The 25,001-nt window shown below is 44.8% G+C and overlaps 1 protein-coding gene across 5 annotated transcripts in view; it reads left to right on the forward strand.

Annotated features, from left to right (window-relative positions):
* The window catches only part of UIMC1 (ubiquitin interaction motif containing 1), a 79,454-nt gene that overhangs the window by 53,145 nt on the left and 1,308 nt on the right, over positions 1–25,001 (forward strand). For all 5 annotated transcript variants that reach the window (XM_083422835.1, XM_083422833.1, XM_083422831.1 and 2 more), the window contains exons 9-13: positions 2,154–2,319; positions 13,438–13,516; positions 15,964–16,090; positions 22,973–23,036; positions 24,939–24,981. In XM_083422835.1, the coding sequence (XP_083278961.1) occupies positions 2,154–2,319; positions 13,438–13,516; positions 15,964–16,090; positions 22,973–23,036; positions 24,939–24,981 (479 nt within the window). The remainder of the gene's footprint in view (positions 1–2,153; positions 2,320–13,437; positions 13,517–15,963; positions 16,091–22,972; positions 23,037–24,938; positions 24,982–25,001) is intronic.

Genomic DNA, 25,001 nt, shown 5'->3' on the forward strand with positions numbered 1-25,001 from the left:
GGCTGTGCGTTTCAGAGGGAGAAACACACTGTGGCTCTGAGACTCTGTTGGGGATATTAAAAAAATGGGTGTATTTAATGACATGCAGATAATAGTACTTAACTTTATCCTACAAAAAAGCCAAGAAAGAACTCCCATGTGTTTTCTTGCTCCCATCCTGTATCCCTGCCACAAAACTAGGGGCTGATCTGGTTGGACCAGCATGCTTCTCACTCACAAACCCAAGGCCCAGTGAGGATTTGGGAGTTAATTCAAAGTAACTGCTGTAACTCTTCCACATATTTGTCACTAGAAAGTCGGTGGGGTGGATAGAGTGCTGGACCTGGACTAGGGAGAGTTGAGTCAAATCTGCCGCAGAGCTCACAGCATAGCCTTGGGCAAGCTGAACCTCTGCTCCGTGTACTCAGCCCTGAATTGCTTGGGATAAAGGTTGGGATGCAAAGGTGAAAAGTATACAGCCAGATAGGCTAACAGGCGTACCTGGAACAGTCATGAAAACTATGCTTCCCTTACTTACTGACCTCAGGATTGTTTCAAACATTTGCAACTCCAGTTAGACACAATTGTAGATGATATCCAGAGCCAGTTCATTATGACTACCAGCTGTTAAGAGCAAGCAGCAGTGGCTGTCTCAGTCTTGTCTGGTTTGGCTTTAACAGAGACCATCCGGATGCCCATGGGAAGCTCAGGCTGCTGATCTAGTTGGGCAGTTACTAAGAATGTGAGAGAAGCTCTGCTGATCAGACTAAGTGCCCATCTAATCCAGCCTTCTACTTTCAGCAGTGACTTTCCAGATGTTTCTAGGAAACCCACCAACAGGGCAGGAGGCAGCAGCAGCACCTGGCCTGATCCTGCACGACAATTTTTACATTTTTGTGCTCCAAGCCCTCATAGTTTCCTGCCTTGAGAATATCCAAGTAGCACAGTCCCAAGATGATACCTAGCTCTCTCTCTCTAGTGGCAGCTATGTTTTATTGAAAAGCAACAAAAAGATCATATTAAAACAGGGTTTATTGAGAGAAAATCCTCGAACGTAAAATGTAACAAAATAAGTGTAAAAATAGCACATGCAATTCTTAGGTACCAGAGTTCTTTAAATTATCAGTCCCTTGGTAGTGATCTCCATCAGAGGGCCAAATGAGCCACTTGTTCAGCACATTCGGTAAGCTGCATTTCAAGCCCAGGTGTTGTTTTCCTAGGGACAAAGCCACACTCTCCTTTTGTGGGCTGGTTGGGGAATCTCCCATATTAGATACAGCTTGGTTTTCTGGGTCAAGCTGCTTTGAGAAAGCATTTTAGCAACATTTCAAAAATTGTACATATAATTTGAACCTAGCTGGGAGTCAATAAAGGGAAAATTTACAGGTGGAAGCCACAAGATACCCAGAGTCTCTTTTCCTCCAAGAAACATCACTGAATGGAATTGTGATCAAAGGACTAGCCAGTAATTTCAAGTGTATCTTCCATTGCAACAATCTCAGTCTTGTAGCTTAACCTTTGGATTTAGGAAACCCGACATCGTATAAGATGGCTGTACTTTGGTAAAAATAAATAAAATGCCCAAGCTTGTGTATAGAACAGCAACACGCCTCCACCTCATGAATACACATGCAACTTGCTGCTGTGCAGACCATGATCTAACTCGGTGAACATTTCTCACTGACTCAAGCTAGCCATGAGTGTGAAGCTGGCAGTTTCTTTTCATCCTGGACGGGTCCACACTCTGAAGGCAGTACTGCCAACAAGGGACTGACTGACTCTGAATTGGGTGCTTTAATTTTCTGTCAGTTGTGTGTTTTTTTTCTCGCTGGCACTCAGACTTTCTCAATTTAAGAGTGTTTTACGCTTTCCCAAGAGAGCCACAGTGGCGATGCAGGTGATCTATGCTTTAAATAGAACATGCGGCTCTCCAGAGGGAGCGTCATAGTGATTTGGGAGGGCACGGTGCCTTTTGAAGTAAGCATAAGATATTAGGTCTGTTGAGTGTGCTCATCACTGCAGGGTTCTTAGATCTGACCTGTTCAGTAGGAATGAAAACTGGTGATGGAAGCCCAGAATCTGGAGAGATTTAGAAACTGCAGATCGGGGGAACTAGGATGATTGTTGAAACTGCACCTAGATCAACTTGTCCCTTCTCTTCCTCTCTTTTTCAGGCTGATGCAGCTGAAGATGCTGGGGAAACAGTGTCTGCGGGAAGCTTTCTTGGTGACGAACCTATTCCGTGTCCACTGTGTGATCGCACATTCCCAGTTTCGGAAATTGAGGTGCACGCCATGTATTGTAATGGCACCAGAGAAGACCCAACTGAAGATGCTCCAGGTTTGCTAAGCACCTGTTCTTATGTGCCGCTTGTTCATGCTGGTCATTTGGAGATCTTGCCCCACACGTCTGTATTTGTTTGTCAGTTGTGGAATTAGCTAGAGTAGTCCATTTGGGACTAGTCTTGGGCAAATTCTTAAAATCAGAGAGTCAAAAGGGACCTAGTGTGTCACCCAGTCTGATGGCTTGTCCTAGCGCAGCATATTCTGTACTTAAAAAAACCACAAATCCTGACAAATCATGAGTGTGTGTCATGTGTTCAGTTCTGAAGGGTATGCAAGTACCCCAGAGGGAGGCAGGATGGAGACAAGGGCCATAATCTGGGCGTGCAGAGGAAGGACTGAGCAGCCTCCCTCAGATACAAGCTGTGCACACAGAGGGAAGTGAGAATCTTTCATAAACGCCAGTGGCAGCAGATTGGCTGTCCAGCGCTGCCTGGCTTCCTGTGCAGTGAACCTCTCAGCCTGCAGTTCCCTCCTCTGACCAGGAGCCCAGGTGGTGTAGGGAGCCAGTGCCCTGTGGCACCTGACAGTTTGCATGCCCACATCCATGCATCCTGCTCTGGGCCTCTGAGGCCCAGCATCTCAGTCAACCCTTCAGGCCCTGTGATTTGTTCAACACAGCTCTATCACATCCTCTCCTATCATTTCTGCTGTGCCTGTTAGTGAGCCCTGGCGCTTCATTCTTGGCTGGCTGTTGTTTCTCATTCACAGCTCACGTCTGGCTCCAGGCCCACTGAACCTCTTGCCAGTCACTTCCTCCTGTCATGAGAAATGTTGCCCATGGTTCTGGCAGAAATCCCCAGTGTCTGCTGGTGGGGTAAAAGAGCTACCCCCTGTGAAAAGTTTCTCTAGGCAGCGGCTAGTAGTACGGCACACAGGTTCTGCGTCTTACAAAGAACACCCTCAATACTTCCAGTGCCATCCTGGGCATATCTATTCAGAACCTCTTACTCCTTTGCAAGTGTGCTTAGGATTGCAACTTTAGACTCCTTCACTTCCTTTGTGCCCTTTGGAAACAGACAACTTCCTTTATGGCTCTTGTAATCTTTCAGCCTGTAGAATGCTGGGAAAGGCTTTTGGATACCCCAGCAAATATAGCTTTGAGCAGATTGAATGCGAATGCGTACACAGAAAGACGGTTCACTATTAATTATCTACCTCAAATGGGGTAACACTTTTTGTGTTTTAATTAACGAGGATATCAATCCCGTTTTCCCACAAACATGGCGATTTTATGTTGAGCTATTAGTCACTATATGAAATCTGCTAATGCAGTGCCTGGCTTTCCTTTCGTTAAGGTGGGGGAAACCTGAGGACCACATTAGAAATACATCATAAGCCAAAGGCCTGTTGCCAGTTTGCATGTTTAATAGCAAGTGATTAACATAATTGGCAAAGCTTTTTTTTTTTGTTAAATTTGTTGAGTCAAGCTGAAATAAATTATTAGTAGGCATGATTCCTATTCCGAAATTGTTGACCTCAAATGTGAAAAACTTGACTTCACCTTTAAACACCTTGGTGTGCAAAATTAGACACCGCGAATGTTAAATGCAGTGAATTGGGGCTGCTTTTTATACTTTGCTTTCTGCCATTAAACTCATTTGCCATTAATTATTCAGATATCTCTCTGCGGCAATAAGGAGTAGGAATTTTCTAATAAAAGCAATATTATAATTTTTTTTAAGAAAAGGAATCCTAACAAGTGTTTGTGGGCTCTAAGGAGGTGGCTTTGGGTCACGTTGCCTCCCTGTTGCCTTCCTACTGTTGAGGCATCTTGTGTACTTTTGTATACCTTTATGCCCTGCATACAACACAGGCTCGCTGATATTCATGTCACCCTGGGATCTTTGGATAAAGGACAGTATATAAATTGAATAATAATACAGGGGAAACCATTCTTAGTTATGTAGCATTATCATTTCTAAGACCTTAAGCACAGATTGTGATGCAGGTAGAGATCCCAAGTGCAACACAAAGAAAGTCTTCACTTTCACCATGCCTGGGGAAGCTGTGCAGCATCTAAGCAGGTCTTCGTTGGAACGATTAATACAACATTTATTTATTCAGAGATTTCTGTTCCACTCTTCACCAGAAATGGTCACAGGGCAGTTTGCAATAAAATAAGACAATAGGCTACATAATAAGCAAGAATATTAAATATAATTCTTATAAAATATATAAGGAACATAATTAGCAGTATCATAATTACAAAGTGGCCTAATGCATCAGCTTCTAAAAGGCTGCAAAAAAGGTGAGTTTTACCTGGTGTATAAAGTTGGGGAGATCATTCCACAGATGCAGAGCTGCCACCAAAAAGACTCTCCCATGGACCCCCCCCCCCCAACAGACCTAATTTGAGGCAAGGACCACAAGGAAAGCCTTACTCGCTGATCTTAATGCAGAAGCAGCTTGATCCAGGGCAGGGCATTCTTTCAAATAGTTGGGGATCAGGTTATTCAGGGCTTAAATGTCAACAGAAAAACCTTGAAATAGGCCTGGCGAACAAGTGGCAACCAGTGCAGCTGTTTAGGAATATGAGCTATATGCAGCTACTCTCACCCTGGCTGCTGCATTCTGCATTAGTGGCAACTTCTAGGTCATCTTCTAGGGTAGCTCAACTTAAAGCACATTACAGTAGTCCATCCTGGAGGTTACCAGAGCATAGAAAACTATAGCTAGGCTATCTTTGTCCAGACAAGGTTGTAGTTAATGTACCAACAGAAGCAGGTTGTAGGCAGTCGTAGTCACTGAGGTCACCTAGGAATGATCATTCTAGCATAGCACCCACCCACAGTGAGCTTGCTCCTTGGAGGACAGTGCAAATTCATCCACAATAGGCTGTCACACAAAACCCCACCCATAGGACCTTCATCTCCTCTGGGTTCAGTTTCAATGTGCTTGTCCACATCCTACCCACTACCACCTCCAGGCACCAGCTCAGCACCTTCACTGCCTCTCCTGATACTGATAGACTTGAGAGAGGGAGAGCTGGGTGACATCAGCATATTGATGGTTCCTAAAACAATGTGTTATAATAGTAATGAGAACAGATCACATGCAGAGAATGAAATTTAATGCATGGGTTTGGGATCTTGGAAATCGGAGAAATTAGGCAAATGCAATATTAAGAAATTATCTCCCAAACCAAAATAGAATCCAATCTACTTCTCACTCCTTTTCATACAAACCCTGCCCCCATTTCTTCTTCCCTCCTGGAGCCTTTGCCTTCTCTCCACCTAATACCACCCCTTTCCCTTCTTTGAAGAGGCTAAAGCTACTGTGCCTCTTAACCCTTCCCATGACCTCCCTAGTTCCTGACTACTTATTCCCTTAAGGCTGAAAGCAAAGATATCCTCCTGGTCCTCCACACAATGCCAGCATGTTCACACATACTTGTGCGCAACCGTGTCTATGCACAGTGCCTGGAAATAATTAAATAATTCAATTCATACCAGGAAATGGAGGGAGAGATCTGGGAAGTTCTTGTGGCTCATGAGGAGAACCTCCCTGGAACTCAGAGAGGACATTGGTGAGGGTGGAGGAAGCCCCTAAGAGACCAAAGGCACAGTAGGGCTTTGTTTAGGTTGCTCAGCCTCCCCGCCTTACTGCTGATGTGCGTGGTAGTACACCAGCAGCAGCTGCTTTCCTGTGCATCCTCCAGCCAGCCCCAGATCTTCAATTCCTGTTGTGGGTATTTTTGGTACAGTATTTTTGATTTGGTTTAAGAGAGAGTGGCAGAGAAGGCATCTAAAGGATGTTCAGGGGGTGCTTCCTCACTTATGCCATTTCCACTTATGCATGCGGGGCACGGGGACATAACCCACGTGTAAGTGGGGAGTCACCTGTGTCTGTAATCTGGTAAATCGGAATCTTCATGGAATAGCTGAGGATGCGGGGGGCTTGGATTCCTCCATCCCAGTAAGCTTACATCTGTGAAGTTACTTGGGGCGCCTTCATAGAGCCATAGCTCAGTGGTAGAGCATCTGCCTTGCAAACAAAAGGTCCCGAGTTCAATCCCCTGCATCTCCAGGTCGAGTTGGGAGAGGCTCCCTGCCTGAACCTCTGGAGAGCAGCTGCCTGTCAGGGTAGACAATATTGATCAAGATGGACCAATGATCTGACTCTGTACAAGGCAGCTTCCTATGTTCCCTGAAAAGCTGGCACAGCCTTGCCTGAAGCTTGCTGAACTGAGCTTGACTGGTACTCTTTGTTTTGCATCCCCGCCACTTGATTAGTTCCTTCAGAATTACATGCTCATATTTGGCTGCCCTGTGATCAGGCCAGTAGCACAGTGTGGGAGAAAATCAAAGCTCTGTGCACCATCCTCCCTCTTGATTTGCTTCAAGAGGGCTACTGTAGTTCTTCCGTTCTGTTGGCTTAAGGGTCAGTGATCCACTTTCAGGACCTCTTAATTGGATTTACTCCAGAGATCTCTGGTACTATATAAACTCTTATCATCTTTCAGTGTTTTCTGTTATAAAGGAACCTCTGTGGCCATCCGTCTACAGTTCTGTTACTTCTTAGGGTAAATTTGCTGGCTCTTGTTTAAAGCTTGTAACCTAAAGAAGCTGTTTCAGCTTGGATGATACTTAGAGCCATTTGTTCACTAGTTGCAGCTGTATGTCTTTTGTCTGCACACTGTTGCTGTGGCTCAGAGCACAGGCACGGTTGCCCATTTAAGTTGTTTGGAGATGTTGCCCTAAGCTGACCCATTTATTCTATGGCAAGTCTATCGGGAATCTATATTTAGGAAACATGCAGAGCACCTTCATAGGCACTATTGCAATTCATCAAGCCTGCAGGCAAGCTGGGAAGCAGACAGCAAAGCAGGTGTACCAGAATAAACCACCTGACAGCATAGTCTGTGCTTGGTAAAAAGAAATGCTCAAACTGAGCAGCCAGGCTGGAGTCAGCAGCCTTACAGGACCAGGTGGGGCTCAGTTAGCCCCTTGTGCCACTTGGCCTCTGCTGATCAGGTAGCTGCAGTTCCACCCTTGGACATGAATGGCCCTTCCATTTAGCAGGGCAAAGCACCTATCATGTGGAAATAGATAAGGGCAGGCAGGCACTAATGTTCTGGATCCAACTCTGCCACTCAGGAAGCCTCAGTGGCTAGAAGCATTATTTCCCAACTGTAACTTGCTTGATATCTATGGCTGATCCTGGACTAGGAAAGCCTTGCCACACTAGTTCATGCAGTGCATTCTATGCGGGGCTTCCCTCATGCTTGATTCGGAAGCTGCAGTTAGTGCAGAATGCTGCAGCACAATTGCTGACCGGAGTGAGGCCTTGTCAGCATACAACACCCGTGCTCAGAGATTGGCACTGGTTGCCAATTTGCTACCAAACCAAGTTCAAGGTGTTACTATTAGTATATAAAACCCTGAACAACTTGGGACCAGTTTACTTACACGATTGCCTTACCTTATACGTTCCCACTTGACTGCTTCAATTGGTGGAACATACAGGTGCCACTTAATATCTGTTCTACATTCGTGAGAACTCAGTCATTTAGTGTGGCAGTGTGCCGGCGCCATCCGAAGACACTTCTGGGTCACGTGGCCAGCGTGATGAGGCTGCAGCTGGCGAGCCAGCGCCGCACACGGAAACGCCGTTACCTTCCCGCTATAAAGCGGTACCTATTTATCTACTTGCACTTAAGGGTGCTTTCGAACTGCTAGGTGGGCAGGTGCTGGGACCGAACGACGGGAGCTCACCCCGCCGCGGGGATTCGAACCGCAACCTTACGATCAGCAAATCCTAGGCACTGAGGTTTTACCCACAGCGCCACCCGCGTCCCATGAACGGTGCAGTAAATCCTCTTAAAAGTGTTTGCCGAGGAGGTGTGGGCAGGCACCATTTGTTTCTCCATTTGGGGCAGCAATTGTGTTAGTCTTGCTCTTCTCTCTGAGCATTTGTAGTGATGCTGAAGTGCAGCAAAGTGCAGGCCAGTAGCTCCCCCTTGGGCAAGCTCCCCCTTGGGGCAGAGAGCAAGACACTTAGGGCTCACAGCTGCAGTTTTCCCTTTCAGACCCCCTGATGCCTTGCCCCAGCCTCGGTATGAAACAGAAAGAAGCCTTTCATTTCCCTTCCAATCTGCAGATATTTCCAAGGACTGTTCAGACAGGAACATTGCAACAGACTGGCTGTTACCTTCCCCAAGCCTTTTTGTTCTCAACATGCCCTCCAGCTTTATTCCTCCACCGCAGTGACCACAAAGCTAAAGCTGTCCAGCTCTATAATAGGTCAAGGCAGGGTACCATTCTTTTCCTTCCTGCAGCCACAACTCAGGTGCACAGTGACACAGTCTTCAGTTTTCTGAGCTGCAGCCATGCTGGTGCTGGTGCTGCTTTTTTTAATAAAGCTTCAACACCGAGAGAAGTGGCACTGATACAGCATAAAAAAGTAACAGAACTGGCGCAGGGAAAAGCTTCATCACTTCTTGGAAGGGCCAACGTACAATAAATTATTTCCATTAATAGGATCCTTCACACAAAATATAGCATGGCTGGTAAACGAGAATAGATATTTAGCAGGGTGGGGAGGAAGCCCTAGATAAAGGCAATAGGAAGTCTGCTGCAAAATGTAAGCAGTATACCTAGACACTTGATATAATCTGTTTCGTTTATGGTTCCCCAATAGTTGTAAAGGATGTGAGCTATACTCGGTTTTGATGCTAGGAAAATATGCTGAACCAAAAGGATCCACTTCTCGGCCAAAGGGTATCTTCTGAGGGATTTCTTGCACTCTTGGCTGTAGTGCTTTATCATAGAAATAGTCATACAGAGAGAAATCTCAGAGAAAGTATTATTTATAGATTATTATATAACATTTATACACCAGTGGATTGTTAAAAAAACCTGAAAAAACTCAAAAGATAAAACGGTAAGAAAAATATACAACCCTGCTTTAAAACATACAGAAGTCACAATATTAAAGCAGATTAAATTACCTCAACTTTCTAAGCATCTGCTGGGCTTGTCTAAAAAGGAATATTTTAAGCAACTGCCCAAAAACGTAGTACAGTGAAGGCACCTGCTTGATCTCAATAGGCAGGGAGTTTCAGAGTTGGTGATGGCACACTTAACAATTGAGTTCTTACCAATGTTTTATGTGGCGCATGTAGTAGTGCCAGTTCCTCTGGCCGAAGTGGTTGAGTGGAAACATGTAGGGTAAAGCGATCTCATGTGTAAACTGGTCCCAAGTTGTTAAGAAAGTAGGAATGGAAAGTTGCTCTGCATTTCTTGGGTGGTGTGGGTTGCATCACTTAAGTTAGCTCCCTGACCATTCTCCCTGCACTGTGGATAGGCGGGTGACTAGCACAGACTGCGGGCAGCCACAGTGTGGATTACAGGAGTCCTGTTGTCTGTTTGCTGTGCCCCTGACTGCTGCTCCCTCAAAATCGCTATGCAGACCCTGAGACAATATTTAGTTCTCTGCTTGTAGTTTCTTGTTTCCTCAAATCTGAAGGTGATTTCCAAGAGATCACCTGTAACTCTTAAGTAATAAGATGATGTACTTTCAAGGAGGTAAGGTCATGGGAAATCATTGCAGTTATATGATTTGCCCAAGGCCATATTGGAAGATCTATCTTTTTCTATAACTCAGGAAGCAGTTTGAGCTGTCAAGTTTCATAGCAACCAAAAGAGCTCAAAATGTACACAATTTTTTAAAGAAAAGAATGCTGGAATCCTCAGAAACCCATCAAGTTATGCAAATCGCTGCAGGGGAGCTGCGTATCGACTCCTCAAGGTGTATTCTTACTGTGATGTGCTGCCTTGAGCTCCTGGACCATCTCAGTATGGACAGAAAAGCCTAGGCAATGTGGAATGCACACACACACACACAAAAAATGGTTTAGATGATATCTAGAGAAGTCAGGAGGATGCCAAGGTTCTTTTGTACTGACAAGAAGAAATCTGAAGCTGATAAAGTTTTAATTTGACTACAATGAGCATTGCGAACATGTCTGACTTAGCTCAGCATGTTTTGAGAGGAGATGCTGTGCTCATTTTGTATAGATGGCTGAGAGGCATGCTTGCCCACTCCTTTTCTTGCTCTAAGAGGAGATTTATCTTGTAGCTTCTGTTAAGATTTCCCCCCACTAAGCTTCCTCCTTGGGAACCTTGTTCTAGGCTTGCTATCTCTGCTGGAGTTGAGCTCTGCTGGCGCAATCCGGCAATAGCACTCTTGGGTTGAGCGTTTGGAACGGGAGCAGGCCAGCTCACCTGTGACGGGCTGAGCCAACCGGTGATGCCACCCCTGCACTTTCTCTTGCTGCTCTTGGCAGCACAGCTGTCACACCAGGTCTTTTCTGGTGTTTCTGTAGCCCCAGTCCCAAAGGTTTCTAGCAGGATTTCTGTGCCAGATGTGTTCCTTTCTCTTGGAAAAAAATAGCACTGATTAACACCTGAGCTGTGCACAAGGCACTCTGAGAAAGACTGTTACAGGAATATTAACAACTGTGCACTGGCTTAGAGATCTTCTCTGCTTTTGCTGCAAACGAGCTTGTGAAAAAGCCTTTGGGAGCGTCAGGTGACTCGGGGATTAACAGCGGGGCATGGAAGCCTCTTGCACCCAGGTCACTGATTCATATCCAGGCCAGGCTGGTGGAAACAAGTTGGATAACTGACTGGTCAGCATTTCAAAAAGAGAGAGAGAGCGCAGATCCACTCTGTCTTAAGAAGAGTTTGGATTTGATATCCCGCCTTTCACTCCCTTTAAGGAGTCTCAAAGCGGCTAACATTCTCCTTTCCCTTCCTCCCCCACAACAAACACTCTGTGAGGTGAGTGGGGCCGATAGACTTCAAAGAAGTGTGACTGGCCCAAGGTCACCCAGCAGCTGCATGTGGAGGAGCGGAGACGCGAACCCAGTTCCCCAGATTACGTGACTACCGCTCTTAACCACTACACCACACTGGCTCTCACACAGTGGGCACCCCAGAATCCTCTGCAAGCACAAGCTTCAACCCAGAGAGCGCACAGGCTACACACTGGTCATTGTAGTATATATATTGGGGCAAATCCACTCATGAAAAGTAGCAGATGAACCAGTCAATTATAGCAACCAGCAAGGGAACAGGGACAAAAGAACTGTGGAGGAAAAATGTATGTTTCAAGGCCCCAGACTGCTCTGGCACCAATAAGGCATCTTTCTAGTCTGAACTCTGTGGGCACCCACTTTACAGCAGATGTTGAGCAAACAGTAACAGTTTTATAGTGCCTATAACACTGATTCAGACCTTTCTCCTAATGAGAATATTGAGCACAGGAAGATCTGATACAAGGCTGTAAAAGTGTTCTAATACACTGTCCCCTCCACTAAATTGCCCAAGAGTGCTTAAAGCAACATCTGTTTCTGCATTAGAAACTCCAGCACCCTGGTGGAAATGGCTGAGGATATCTGATATGTTCCCCAAGTAGCATAGCTGGTGGCCTGTCAACAGGAATATGTTGAAAGGAATTCAACTGTATGCAACAGCACTTTTAAGTTTCTCCTTATATATATTTGGTAAGAAAAGCTGGAGCATTTGGCTGGGCTTGCTGACAAACACATAGCACTTATTTTTTTTATTTTTTGGGTCACCCTCATCACCGGTTCTGATTGAAAAAAAGAAGTCAACCATTGTTTGAGGGGGTGTATGTATGTGTACTTAAGTGCAGTGTAAAATTTGGCTTAATTAGCACCTGCCTTTTGTTTTGTTGTTGCTCCTGGTCCTTGTGAGTGCTAAGAACATAAGAATAGCCAGCTGGATCAGACCAATGGCCCATCTAGTCCAGCATCCTGTTCTCATAGTGGCCAATCAGTTGCCTGTAGGAAACCAGGGAGCAGAAACTGGAAACCATGGTTTCAGCAACTGGTGTTCAGACGCATTGCTGTCTCCAGCTGTAGAGGTATAGCATAGCCATCATGACTCCTAGCCATCAATAGTCCTCTGCTCCGTGAATTTGTCCAAGTTCTCTTTTAAAGCCATCCAAGTTGGTGCCCATCCTGGGGGAGCGAGCTCCATACTTTAACTATGTACTGCAAGAAGGAGTACTTTATTTTAACCATCCTGAATTCTACAGGTTCAAAGTACATGGTTAGTTCAGCTGGAAGTGTGGAATCTAAATGGAACAGAGCAAAATGAGCAGAATGTCTAGTGACCAGTGACAGGCAAAGGATTTATGCCATTTGTTAATGCCTACCTGTCTTCCCCTCTGCCCCTATGGATCTTCATCCTTATTTCTCAATCTTCTCCTTCCGCTACTGAATCTTTGCCAAAGGATTCCAAAGTCTGCCAAAAACAACAACCAGGATCGCAATCAAAATAGACGATACACCTTAAGTCAGTGCAAGCAAATGTGCCTGGTTTTTTCTGAATATAGAAATAGGATATTTTTGGAATACACACTGAATAAACAAATCCTGCCCACAGTTCAAGCCTTCCTCCTTCCCTCCCAGACTTTTAATGCTTAGCTATGCAGTGTATAGAAAGCCTCTGTAATAGTGTTCACCTTTACTCATTGAGGTTATCCAGCCAAGCCTTGACTGAGCCCAAGGGTCTTGCACTTCCTCAGATTGAATCACAGTTCTGGAAGAGATGGAGAGCCTGAAACCTACATACAGGAATCCTGTGTTTTGTGGTTTTCCATATAGGTTCTATGTAGTGCAGCCAAGTAAGCAAACCTAATCTTTATTTCAGGCATTGAAACAGCTCTTTAGCTTAATTTTTTAGGCTGCCAACAGAGGCCATGTGAATGTTGAAACTGAGCTATACATTATTTGCTCAAAAAAGTGTTTATGTCAGCTGAGGCAAGTAACATCTAAATGCTGCTGTCATTATCTTTTTATGTTATATTATGTCAGGAGGACAAAGAAGTTAGCAAATATTCTTTCTGGGCGGAAGCTTTACAGCTGCAGCTTTCACAGTAGGAAAGACTAGGCCATTAAAAAAAGAGTCCTCTTTTTTACTTTTCCCACTGTGATGTCCCCGAACGAACTGGTGCTGCCTGGGTAGGAGAGCTTTGAAAATGCTTTCCAAATGCACACTGTGTGTTTTGTTGGGACTCTTGACAAGCCTCCTCAGGTTCTTAAGAAGTGAGGTGGAACAACTGTTCTGTTCTTGTTTTGAAGTGTTAACCCGACGACAGAGAGCAGCCAAGACTAAAGTCACCAGTTGCAAAGAGTCGTTAGAACCCGCTGACACTGACAGGTAAGTAGATATTCTGCCATGTTACAGCACTTTTTCCTCTTTCCTTTGAAGACCCTCTTTGGGCCATAGGTGGGTCCCTTTGCTGCACCAGCCCATGGAGCTTTGGCACTGTCTCTCTCTGCTTGAAGGTGATTGCATTACTGCCTGCCTCCACCATCCTTCACTCTGGCATCTGAGAGACTCCTGTGAAAGGAAAGCCCAGCTGATTCTTACCTGTTTTTGCCTTTGGCTTCCCTTTCACTTATTTTTGACTGGCTCTGTGTTCTGTTTGTATTCTGTCAAGTTTTGCTGAGGCGCTTTTGATATGCTACTCTCTGTTTTAGTGCTTTGCTCTCCCCAGCTCTCCCACCCTTCCATTCATCTCCAAAGCCATTGCCACACATGGAACAATACTCTCCCCCATAAAACTCAGTGGGTGATATGAAGGTTGGTTCTGAATGTTCAGATCCCTGCCCTTGGTTCTTTGTCCTTGTCACATTCAATCTCTTGGGCAGGGAGGAAGAGGAAGAGGAGAGAGGAAAGGGGGTAACTGACAATCTGATTTGGTGTCTTCAGCTCTGCACACAAACACCCACCCACCCACCACACACACAAATTACTCCTGAGAGAGTGCAGCCCTAGACAGAAAAAAGGTTGCCCGTTTCAGCACTACAGGGATCATGAAATGCTAGGATTGGCATCTAAGTTTTATAAATGTTTGGCAGATCATGGCTGAGTTCATTTTGATTCAACCAGCTGGTGATCTGCAGCACACTATACAGTGAAATCATCTGGAAATCAGACAGTGCCACTGGGGATTGCATTTGCATGGTTCAAGTCAAACCATTATGAATGAGTCAAAATTTCTAACCATTTTCATTATGCAAAAAGCCACACAGAACTGCTACTCAAGTGCTAACACCGTACTTGCCTGTTGTGGCTGCCATGTTTCATCTGGGCTTGCATTTCCTTGCGCCCTGCTTTGCCTCTCCCTCCATACCATGTCTCAAAGAAAGATCATACAACAAGTATGCCCATTTTCTACCAAGGTGTTGGAGGGGATTGCTTGTACAACTGCACAAATCTGTAATGATGGTGTTTCATTGTGGTGGAAATGAGCAGGTTCCAATTGCTCTGAGGTTTGCTTTTGTGTGTTGTTGTTGTTTTCAAAGTAATCTATAACAGTGGCTGACAAGCAAAATCCTATAGCGGTAGAAAATTGCCCCCACAAAGCTTGAGCAGCATTTTTTTTGTTTGTTTGTTTGCCCTGGGACAAAACTCTCAATTTAGTTATAATTCATTGGCTACAGTTGCTAAAGTGAACATATATCAAATCCCTGCAAGCTGCAGAACCTTGGGCTGTTGACAAGCTCTAAGAGCAGGTAGCTGTTGAAAGAGTGAGTTAGCTTTGAGTGGCAGATCTGCATGTCAGAGAGATGCTTGATGAAGAAGGCTGGCAAGGATGGTACCTGCAGTGATATCCTTAATGAAATTAGACTTTGTTCAGATGGAGATGGTTTTGTTTAATCTTTCTTGCTGCCACCCCTCCTCCCCCTCCCACCCACACAGCATCATAAGAAAGGATCTGACAGTAAAAATCCCTGCCATGGAAGTAATTTTGCTGTTACAAACACTGGATGGCAACATCACTAATGGAATTAGGCTAATTATAGAGAGGACAGCTTCTGTTTAGACACATTATCTTGGTAATCAGCAACGACTGGAAAGAAAATATGGAAAAGTACTGCAGAATTTAGCATGGAGGGGGCTCTTCAGAGGCTTGTTGAGCTGTTCCAGTTCAGGATCCCACAGTTCAGCAGCTGCACCCTGTTCCAGTTCTGCACTTGCATTCATGTTGTTCTTGTGATCTAGCTGTCCTTCCTGCTTGGTGGGCACCGTCAGTTTCACAGCACGGAAACATGTGCACACAGTTTAGGAGGTTGGAGTGAAAGGAGTTGGGAGAGGATGACATTTCTGCCAGATTTTCTGGAAATTGGCCGACGCTCAGTTCTCCCTTCTAAATCTTGCGAGGTCTAAAATGGAGTCGGTGCCCTGGAAGACTTGATGTGCAAGTTTAGATGAGTTCATTCAAACTCAGGAAAACCTATCTCTGATTTAATGCACATAGTATGCTTCATAGGCAAAATGTAACTCCCTTTTCCAAAAGCATAACACTTCATTTCAGCTGTGTTGACAGGGTGTTTTATGTCTGAAGGGAAACGGGCATTGTTTGAGATAGTTAGAGGAGCTGATTTCATTACCATCCCACTGCTGCAGCAGCAGGACACAGAAAAGCAGTTGGGGGAAAACCACTAATCACTCCATCCTTTTGATTGGCATCAGGCCAGTTTTATTGGTCATCCTGCTGTGCACATTGACAAGCCTTCGCCACAGAATGGCTTGGAGAAGCAAAAAGCACTCAAGGCAGAGTGAATCCTAATGTGATTCTTTCTCTTCTGGCCTGGTAGGTATGAGAAGTGTTACGTCTGTAAGACTCTGGTGCCATGGAAAGAGTATCACAGGCATGTGGACGACTGTCTTTGGAGTCGGACTGCTAATGGAACCCAGGGTGACAGTAGGCCAAGGCGCACAAAGGTGAGAATAGACTCTTTCGTGAAGCAGTTTTATTTTCTCATGCTTGCATATCTATTCCAGCAGGTCTATGCATTATTGCATATCTGTCCCATTATTGCATACATTATTGCATATCACTTCCAGCAGGTCATATGCATTAGTGCATATGATTTTCTAAAGGAAGGCTGTGCATTAAAGTAAGACTTACCCCAGCTGCTTAAAAGCTGCTCTTAGGAACCTAAGAGACTGCCTTATACCAAGTCAGACTGTTAGTTTATCTAGCTCAGCATTGTCCACAGCGACTGACAGTGTCTCTCCTGGATTCCAGAGAGGGGTCTCTCCTAGCCCTATCTGAAGATACCAGAAATTGAATCTGGGCTCTTCTGCATGCAGAGTAGTTTTTCTGCCACTCAGCTAGGACTGTCTTCCTTGAGTTTACCCCACACAGTGGTGAAGAAGAAGAGGAGGAAGAAGAAGAAGAAGAAGAAGAAGAAGAAGAAGAAGAAGAAGAAGAAGAAGAGATTAAATTTATATACTGCCCTTTATCTCAGGGCATTTCACAAGAGAAAAATACAGGATAGAAGCACAAAATAAATAGTTAAAACAAAAACAGTAACCGCCCCAGTCCCACAAGTCTATAGAATATTAATTGGTCAAAGACATGGTTGAAGAGGAACATTTTCACCTGGCACATGAAGATGTATAGTGAAAGTGCAAGATGAGCCTCTCTGGGGATAGCATTCCACAAATGGGGAGCCAATGTAGAAAAGGCCCATTCTTGTATTGCCACCCTCTGGACTTCCAATGGAGGAGGCACATCATAAAGGGCCTTGGATGATGATGGCAGTGTCTGGGACGGTTTATATGGGGAGTGTTGGTCCTTGAGATATTGCCTTTCAGAGCCATTTAAGGCTTTATAGGTCAAATCCAGCACTTTGAATTGGGTTTTATTATTTGCTAATTACCTGCCCTTTGCCCTAAAGTCCCAACCTTAAAACACAATTGATGTAACTGTGCAGATGCCGTGCTCTCATGGGCCTTTTGCATGGTACCTGGCACCCCAGGAGGGTGGATATTCTAGAAGTTTGACCCAAACCTTGCCTCAGTTAGATGCAGCACATGTCTACTATACCTAGCATGACTTACTACAGTGCATCAAAAAAAGGAAACACCCCGCTCAGCGTCATAGTGTAACTGTGGGGAGCAGCGGGTGAGGATTAAATGGTCAGCAGGGAGAGGAAGTAACTTTCTGTGGGGCAGCTAAATGTGATATCTCTAACAACAAAAGTAAGCTTGGCTATGATACTATTCAGACTTACTACCTGCTGCTTGAGAGCTGCTCTTCCACGACATGATCCCATGTAGAGAGGTTCAAATCCCTGCTCAGCCGTGAGCCTCTGTGAATGCCCTTTAGCAAGTTATCTCTTCAGCCTAATCTTTCTTGCAGGATTGTGCACCTGAGATTAGACTGTGTTGTAATTCACTCTGAATTTTTGGAATGGGATGAGAAGTCTCAATTCTCCTGGCCCCCTCCTGTTTTTGACTTGGCACTGCATGCTAAGTATCTTTCTAATCCTTGTGGATGTGGAAAATGGGTAAAATCTGTGACTCTCAGATCACCACTTTCCCCTGAGATGATGATGATTTGCTTACAAAGTATATACATTGTTCTGTGTAGTACAGGGGCTCTGAAACTTTCTCCCCCCTGAGCCCACTTGAGAAGGTTAACATTTACTGACGCCCGCCAGTCACAAAGTGGCAGTGTGTGGGCAAAGCCAGTGAAGAAATGACAGTGGTGATTGGCATAATCAGCCAACAGTAAACTGGCACAATTTTCTATTGACGTCCCCTCTTCTGTAAATCGTTGGATTCATTATCACAGCAATTTCCTTGTGCAAGGAGTTCCATAGGTCAGGTTTCCTCAAGCTAAATACAGGGTTCGCTCTGGAGGCGTCTGGACTCAGCCCTGCCATCCAGTTTTAGAAAAAAATTCTTCCTACAGTTCCATAAGTGTATTTTTATTTCATAGTTCCCTTTCCCCCCGCCTCCACCTCCCCAAGTCTCCAAATATTTTTTATTAATCTCTGTCATGTCTTCTACCCTTCTCCTTCCACAGTTAGCTTGTACCCTGTTCCCACCCCCATACTGCCAGCTTTCAGCAATCCTCCTTCTCCACCACCTGTAACAGCTTCCCTCTCTTTAGTCACATATTATTACTTGAAAAACATTTTATATCTTTCTAGTTTCCTTCCTGCTCTTGCCCTTTCCCTTCTGAGGAGGGAGAAGAGGCTTCCTGGCTCAGCTGGTGACCAGTTGGGAAGGGAGATTGGAGCTTGCCTGTGAAGTAGATGAAGGGCCACCCTAGAGGCATCCCCTTTCCCAGTCCGTTGGCCCATCTCTCCCTGTCCCCTCCCTCCTTTCCATTCTTTCTCTTCCTTCCCTCATGCTCAGCCAGCCATGTGGTCCATTTCTCCTCTTTCCATTCTTCCCTTCCAGTTCTCCATGTTCCAGCCTTGTTCTCTGACCAGTTCCTATGCACCACACATATGCGGAGCTGCTGCTGCTGCTGTCCTGCCAACCGGAAGGTCACTGCATGACCAAGGGGCAAGCTGAAGGGCTGAGGCCCAATATTGGTCCCCAGCCCACAACCCTTCTCTAGTAGTTTTGCAGAAGTTGATAAGGGAGGGCCTCAAGGACCCCTACTTGTCTCTCAGGAGCAGGAAGTCTTTATCTCCTTTCCTAGCACCAAAATTCTTCCATTTCTCAGTGGTGCGTGCTGGGATTTGCACTGCTAAGCTAGAACAAAACAATGTCTGTTTCAGGAATAAGTTTGCATCTCCCACAACCAATGTACTTGCTTCTGCTTCTGAAGTTGTGTGCCACACCAGCAAGTTGAATGCTGGAGCAGCATATTTGTCTCAGCCCAAAAGAAGTGTTACATTCACAGGGATGCCTTTTGCCAAGTCAAAATTGATTCCAAATCCCTGAATATCCATAAGAGGCCTGCCTTGCTGTCCTTCAGTCCCCAAATAGACAGCTCTCTCTTTTTGAGTTCTTGTTATATGTTTCTCTACCTGCATGTTCCTCTGCAATTTGTATATTTTGTTGTTTCAGCTGCACCATAGCTACATTGTGAAAATGCATGCTGTTATCATTTCTGTGCTCATCTCATAATATTATTTGTCTGTTATGAACATTTATGGCCTGTCCGTTTGTAGACAGCACAATAGAAGAATACATTGTTTCTTGCAGTGCCACAGACAGCAAATGCAAATATGTTTTGATCTAGCCCAAATTTGGGACCTTGAGGAGAAAGGGCAGGCTTTTCCCCAGTTTGCAGAACCTATCAATGAGAATTGGGGGAGCATCTTTCACATATGATCCAGGAACTCATAATGCTTCCATATCATGCCATGCCATGCACACCAAAGACCATGAAGGGGCAGATGCAAAAATAGTTTATCATCATCATTATTAATTATTATTATTATTATTATTAATAAACCATCGTTTATTAAATTTGTTACGCTTACTTGTCTCACTTTGTCTTGCCCAGGGCAAACCAAAGTGACTTACATATTTGCTTTCAGGAACATTTGTACATTTAAAAGTACTACATTGCAGTATTAAGGCATGACACATTTAAAACCAAATTCACAGGCAAAAACATAGAATAAAGGTATTGACATTGGCAAGCTCTCATTCACATTATGCCTGTTCATTCACATTATGCCTCATTCACATTAAGTCTGCAGGCATCATGAAAGAGTCTGAGTTGACACTCTTTAGAAGAGTGTGCATTAGAGTGCCATATTCTTTTAGAGAGAGAGAGAGAGAGAGAGAGAGAGAGAGAGAGATGCAAATACATGGTTCCAAACTCTTTATACTTCTCCCTTGGCAAAAAGAGACACTGGTCTATACTACACATCTGTACCTCTTAGAGCTTGTTTCTCAGGAGTATCCTGTTCTTTCAAAAGTTAACTGTGCCCGCCCCCCCCCCCCGAGTGCAGAGTATGTGTTACAGAGAACCCCTTTGCCACAAAGCCTACGCTACATAGGTGCAAAGCACAGTTAACTAAAATTTATGGGTGTTCCCAGTATTAACTGGAATGCAGACATTCAGATATTTTTGACAGGCCACTTTTCCTGAATCATTCAGTGGGCCCTAGTTTTCTGCAGCCCTTAGTTTTCAATTATACTATCATCTTTAAGTAATGACAAACTGGGTATATAATTATTTTGTCAAAACACTATTAAACCTGGTCTGTTTACCATATGATAATTTAGCTGGCCCTCTCCCTTCGCATTGGTCACTCATGTTCCTCCAGCTAATGCCTTGTGGGCATTTAACCTCCGGCATATGAAATAAGGATCAGCATCCTGGTGCCCTGGCGCCCTCTGATGCACTTGCCTGCTACCTTGTGCGCACTGCCCATCTTGTTTGCGGTAGAGGTCTGCGTTCAGCCTCCTTGCTGATTTATTTCTGACAGGGAGGTTGTAATCCATGGCAGCAGCACGAGTGCTAAGGCAATGTGATTTCTCAGCAGGAAGATGCAACATGATGTCTCAGTTTTGTCTAATCCCTTAAATCCATCACATACCCCAGGCCCTCGGGGATTCGCATGCAAATGACGAGATTGCCTGTTGATGAGTTTGGCTGGGACACAGCCAAGCGTTATGCAGTTTCCAGCACTGTGGGAGGCCTCTGTTAATGCCACTGACTTCAAATCTCTCCCCCCCCCCCATGTGGACAGAGCCTGTCTTATACTAAAACAGGAGGCATTACACACCCCTTTGGCGTTCCGGGTCTAGGTCCTCTCCCTTGTTCCTCAGTACCTGCACAAAGGAGTTTCCACATGCTCTCACGTGACCTGGGCATTGCATGTTCTGAACTGAAAGTGTGCTTCTCCTGAGGCTCCCTCTCCCTCCCTCTCCCTCTCCCCCCCCCCCCGCCCTGTCTGTATTCCTTGGGGAGCTGGAGGAAAGCCTGCCCAGAATTTTTTGATGTACATAAGATTTTTCTGAGTTGTTTTTTTTAAAAGAAAGAATCATAATCTCTAAAGAATCTGGAACCTTCAAAGTTGACAAATTTACTTTAGTATTCTACCTGATTACCACATAGAACTTGATGAGCAATTAAAATAAACTAAAAGAGTTTGATTAATGGTGGATTGTATTTAGTTAGCCAACAGATGCACAGCATAACAGAATCAGAATGCAGTTTCTGGTCTCCATTTGATTCCTAGACTGAAACTAGATGTCCTACAGCTACCACCAAAAGCAGCAGTCCTACAACCCCTCTGCCTTCTTACTCCCCCAGCACAGCTAATAACCTAAAATGTAGGATTCAGCATCACTACACTTAGCATTTCTTTATCATCATTCCCTTTGCTGGGCCTGGTGATTTTATATTTTTGTGACAGCCAGGGACCTCTCATAACATCTCATCCCAGTTCTAACATAACAACACGGTTCTTGTTTGTTACTTCCTGGCATACCATCATGGGATGTGTGTGTATGTCTGTTTCATGTTAATTATGTTTGCCATAGCATGTAATCCAGATGATAAATCCCCAAATTCTTTCTAATCTTTAGTGACTTTTTTGTGAACCTCTCACCAAATCTGCTTTACTAAGCCCTTCTTTTGTTACAGCCAAATATACATTTTTGGCCACTGCTAGATGCTCCCATCCATCTTTGGCTTTTGATTTGTATGCTGCTGCTGGGATGGGCAGACAGGGGATTTCGTGGGTAGAGAGGAAGAGGGACAGATAAACTGGGATGACTTCCATGGCAATTAACATTTTGAAGTGACAGAGACATTTAGGGAAGTTTCATCTGCATAGCAAAGGGTGTCACAGGAGGCCAGTGGGTCCAAAACAGATTGCAGCTCCTTTCAGCAACCTGATCATGTTTTCTTCCATCCCTTTAGAATTAGTAATGTCTAAGGTTGTTGCAGGGATTTTGCATAGAGGTCTCACCTTGATTGTGGAGTCCTGCCTTTCTACCTAGCCCTGCTAAACTTAATAAGTAGTTTGCAGCTAGAGTGTTAAAGCCCAGAAGATGTCATCTCTCTTCCCACAAGCTGTTAAAAACTTGGAAGATCTGGGCAAATAATCATTTCTCTGGTTTTTCCTTTCATCTCGGCTCATGGAACTTCTTTACCTGGCTTGATTTGTGCATATTTTAGACATCTTCAGTGAGAATATGTCAAAATGGTGCTTCATTTAGACAAGAGGTTGAGGTTATCCTCAGTCTACAGAATGAAATACAAAAGTTGATAAAACAAGGGACAAGATTATTTGCAAAGGCTAGACTTGGAGACTTTGCCTGTCGATCCTTATGGCACACCTCCAGTAGAGCATTCTCTGCTTATCCAATTTAGTGCACCTACAAACAAGATGTCTTAAAAGCAACAACACATGCTCCTGAACATTAGGGTTGCAAAGAAGTGCCTGAAAACACTGTGCCAATATCTACTAAAAAAAATAGAAGATAAAATGGGAAAGGTAGTGATCAAAGGGATGGCCTTCTTTGCTCAGCTCACTTGCAAATTGTTCATTGCTCCTCCCCCCCCCCCTACTTTTACACATCAGATTTCTATGACACCCAACCCTTTTTTTTTTCCCCATGCTCTGGCAAAGCTTTTGACCACGGATCCTGAGCCACAGGAGATGTGCAAGTTTTGAATAAGGTACAGTTTCCAAAATGTTTTGTGTTCCAGATTGACATAATTTTGAAACCAGTGTTACATTGCCAAGTGCCTTCTACTCAGGTAGCCTTCTCTGTGACATTCTCCCAATGCCTTTTTGCCTCTGTCCAGAATACATAGCAGGAAATGTTCTGCCTTAGGAGCTCTGTTCGTGCAGGACCTAATGAGGATGTTTTCTTACTTTGCCACAGGAGAAGGGAAGAATGGAAGGCCACCTCTTGAGCATGCTGGAGCAATCCGAACACAAGGCTTCAGGTAGGAGAGCCAGCACACTTCATTGCATGGGTGGGAGACCTTGTTCAGCTGGAGGGCTACATGCCTTCATGGGTCACAGGCTAGTGGTGGGCAGGACTAGAGCCAAAAATGGGTAGAGCACTAGATTCTTTGTACAATAGGCTACATTCCAGCCACACTGGAGGTTTCTAACCTGCCACCCATGCACTTCTCTCCATCTACCATTCAAGCAAAGAAGAGCAGCCATTGCAGTTCATTCCTGCGCACATTCCAGCCAGGCAAAAGCACTTAAGGAGGGCATGCAGCAGGGCTGGCAAGAGATATGGGCCAAATATATGTCCGGAGGTCTGCATTTGGCCCCCAGGTCTGAGATTCACCAGACCTTTGCCTTATTGCTGATATATTGATTCTACTGTTGCTCTCTAACATAGCATAAGAACAGGATTGCCTTCTATCTATAGAGCATAGCTCAGCCTTGGTTGCTGCTATTCTCCCCCACATGCATGTTTTTTCTGAAGAAAGACTTTGCGCACCACAATTTTGTTGCTCTTAGCAGAGCTGTTTGGCCATAATGAGGGCAAAGGTCATTACTGGGTGTCTTGATTCTTGAAGGAACATCCCCAGAAGCTTTGTGAGAGGTCTCTTTTGAAACAAGGCAGCAGAAACACATCTGCCTCCTTTTCCCTGCATAGTAATTATTCAGCTATATTTTAAAAAATCTTTTCATTACCAGTTTTTCTGCTAACATTTGGTTTTAGTTTGTCTCTGTAAAAGGCGTAGGTTCAGGTGATAGAAGTCTAAACCAAAATCATTTTTAAAGCTCCATCTGTTGCCATGGGGCTCCTTCCAAGATTGCAACACCAGAAAAGGTATAGTTCCCCCTCCTCTGCCAAATCCAGTTTGGCTGAGCAGTGTTTTCCAAGGGATGCAGGGATGAATGTTGTCTTGAAAGAGTGGCCAGCCATGATCACAGAGCTGTAGGTTTTGAGGGGTTTTCTACGCCTTCCAGTCCACCCCCCTGCTCAGTGCACATGATACAGAACTGGAGCATCATCAGTAGATGGACATTTTAGACCTCTGTTTGAAGACCTCTAGCAAGGGGAAGAGTCCACCATCCCTCTAGGTGATCTGTCCCACTGTCAAGCTGCTCTTGTGTGCTACTGCGTCTCTCCTCAACCTTCTCCAGGCTAAATATACCCGGTTCCTTTTAAGGTCATGTCTGTATATTTGCCCCTTTTTAATTTGACCAGTTGTCTTTGAGGAGGGGTAGAAAGGCCTCCAGGGAACAATGATTGTTTAAACAAGAACACACACACACCAGTCACCTTGTAACATTATGAACCCTTAAGGCACCCTTCCTCAATATTGTGCCCGCTACCATTCCCATCATCCCTGACCATTGTCCGTGCTGGCTGGGGCCAAGGGTCAAGGACGATGGGAATACTAGTCCAAAACATGTGGAGGATACCAGATTGAGGAAGGCTACTTCATGATAAAAGACAACCCCCCCCAACAAAACTGAAGTTCTTCTCCCCTCCCTCCCTCACCAAGCAACGTGTTCACAGAAAAATGACTACTTCTTTCACAGTGGGGTTCAAAACAGGAGTACAGGGGTCAGGACAGCATTCGTTTCTTCAACATTTCCTCACTGGCCTTGTTTCCACACCACTGACCATCTTTGTTGATCTCCTCTGAACCTGTTCTAATTTGTCTACAAAATCCTTCTGAAAGTGTAATGCTCAGACTGGACAACTAATACTCCAGATGAGGTTTTATGTATTTCTGTATTTAAGCTTCATACTTGCCATGATGGCTTCTAAGCAATCACTAGTGCAAAATAAAATGGAACTTGCACTTCCTATGACTTGGAATTTTGGACCACTGCTGGTGGGATTAAGATCCTGTGATGCACTCTCATTTCAGATGCAGAGGAGGCTGCCGCACTATCTGGAGAAGACGACTCAAGGTGAGCTAGTGCCACAGGGT

Source organism: Podarcis tiliguerta (genome assembly GCF_965153285.1).
Source record: "Podarcis tiliguerta genome assembly, chromosome: 2".
Taxonomy (NCBI): Eukaryota; Metazoa; Chordata; class Lepidosauria; order Squamata; family Lacertidae; genus Podarcis; species Podarcis tiliguerta.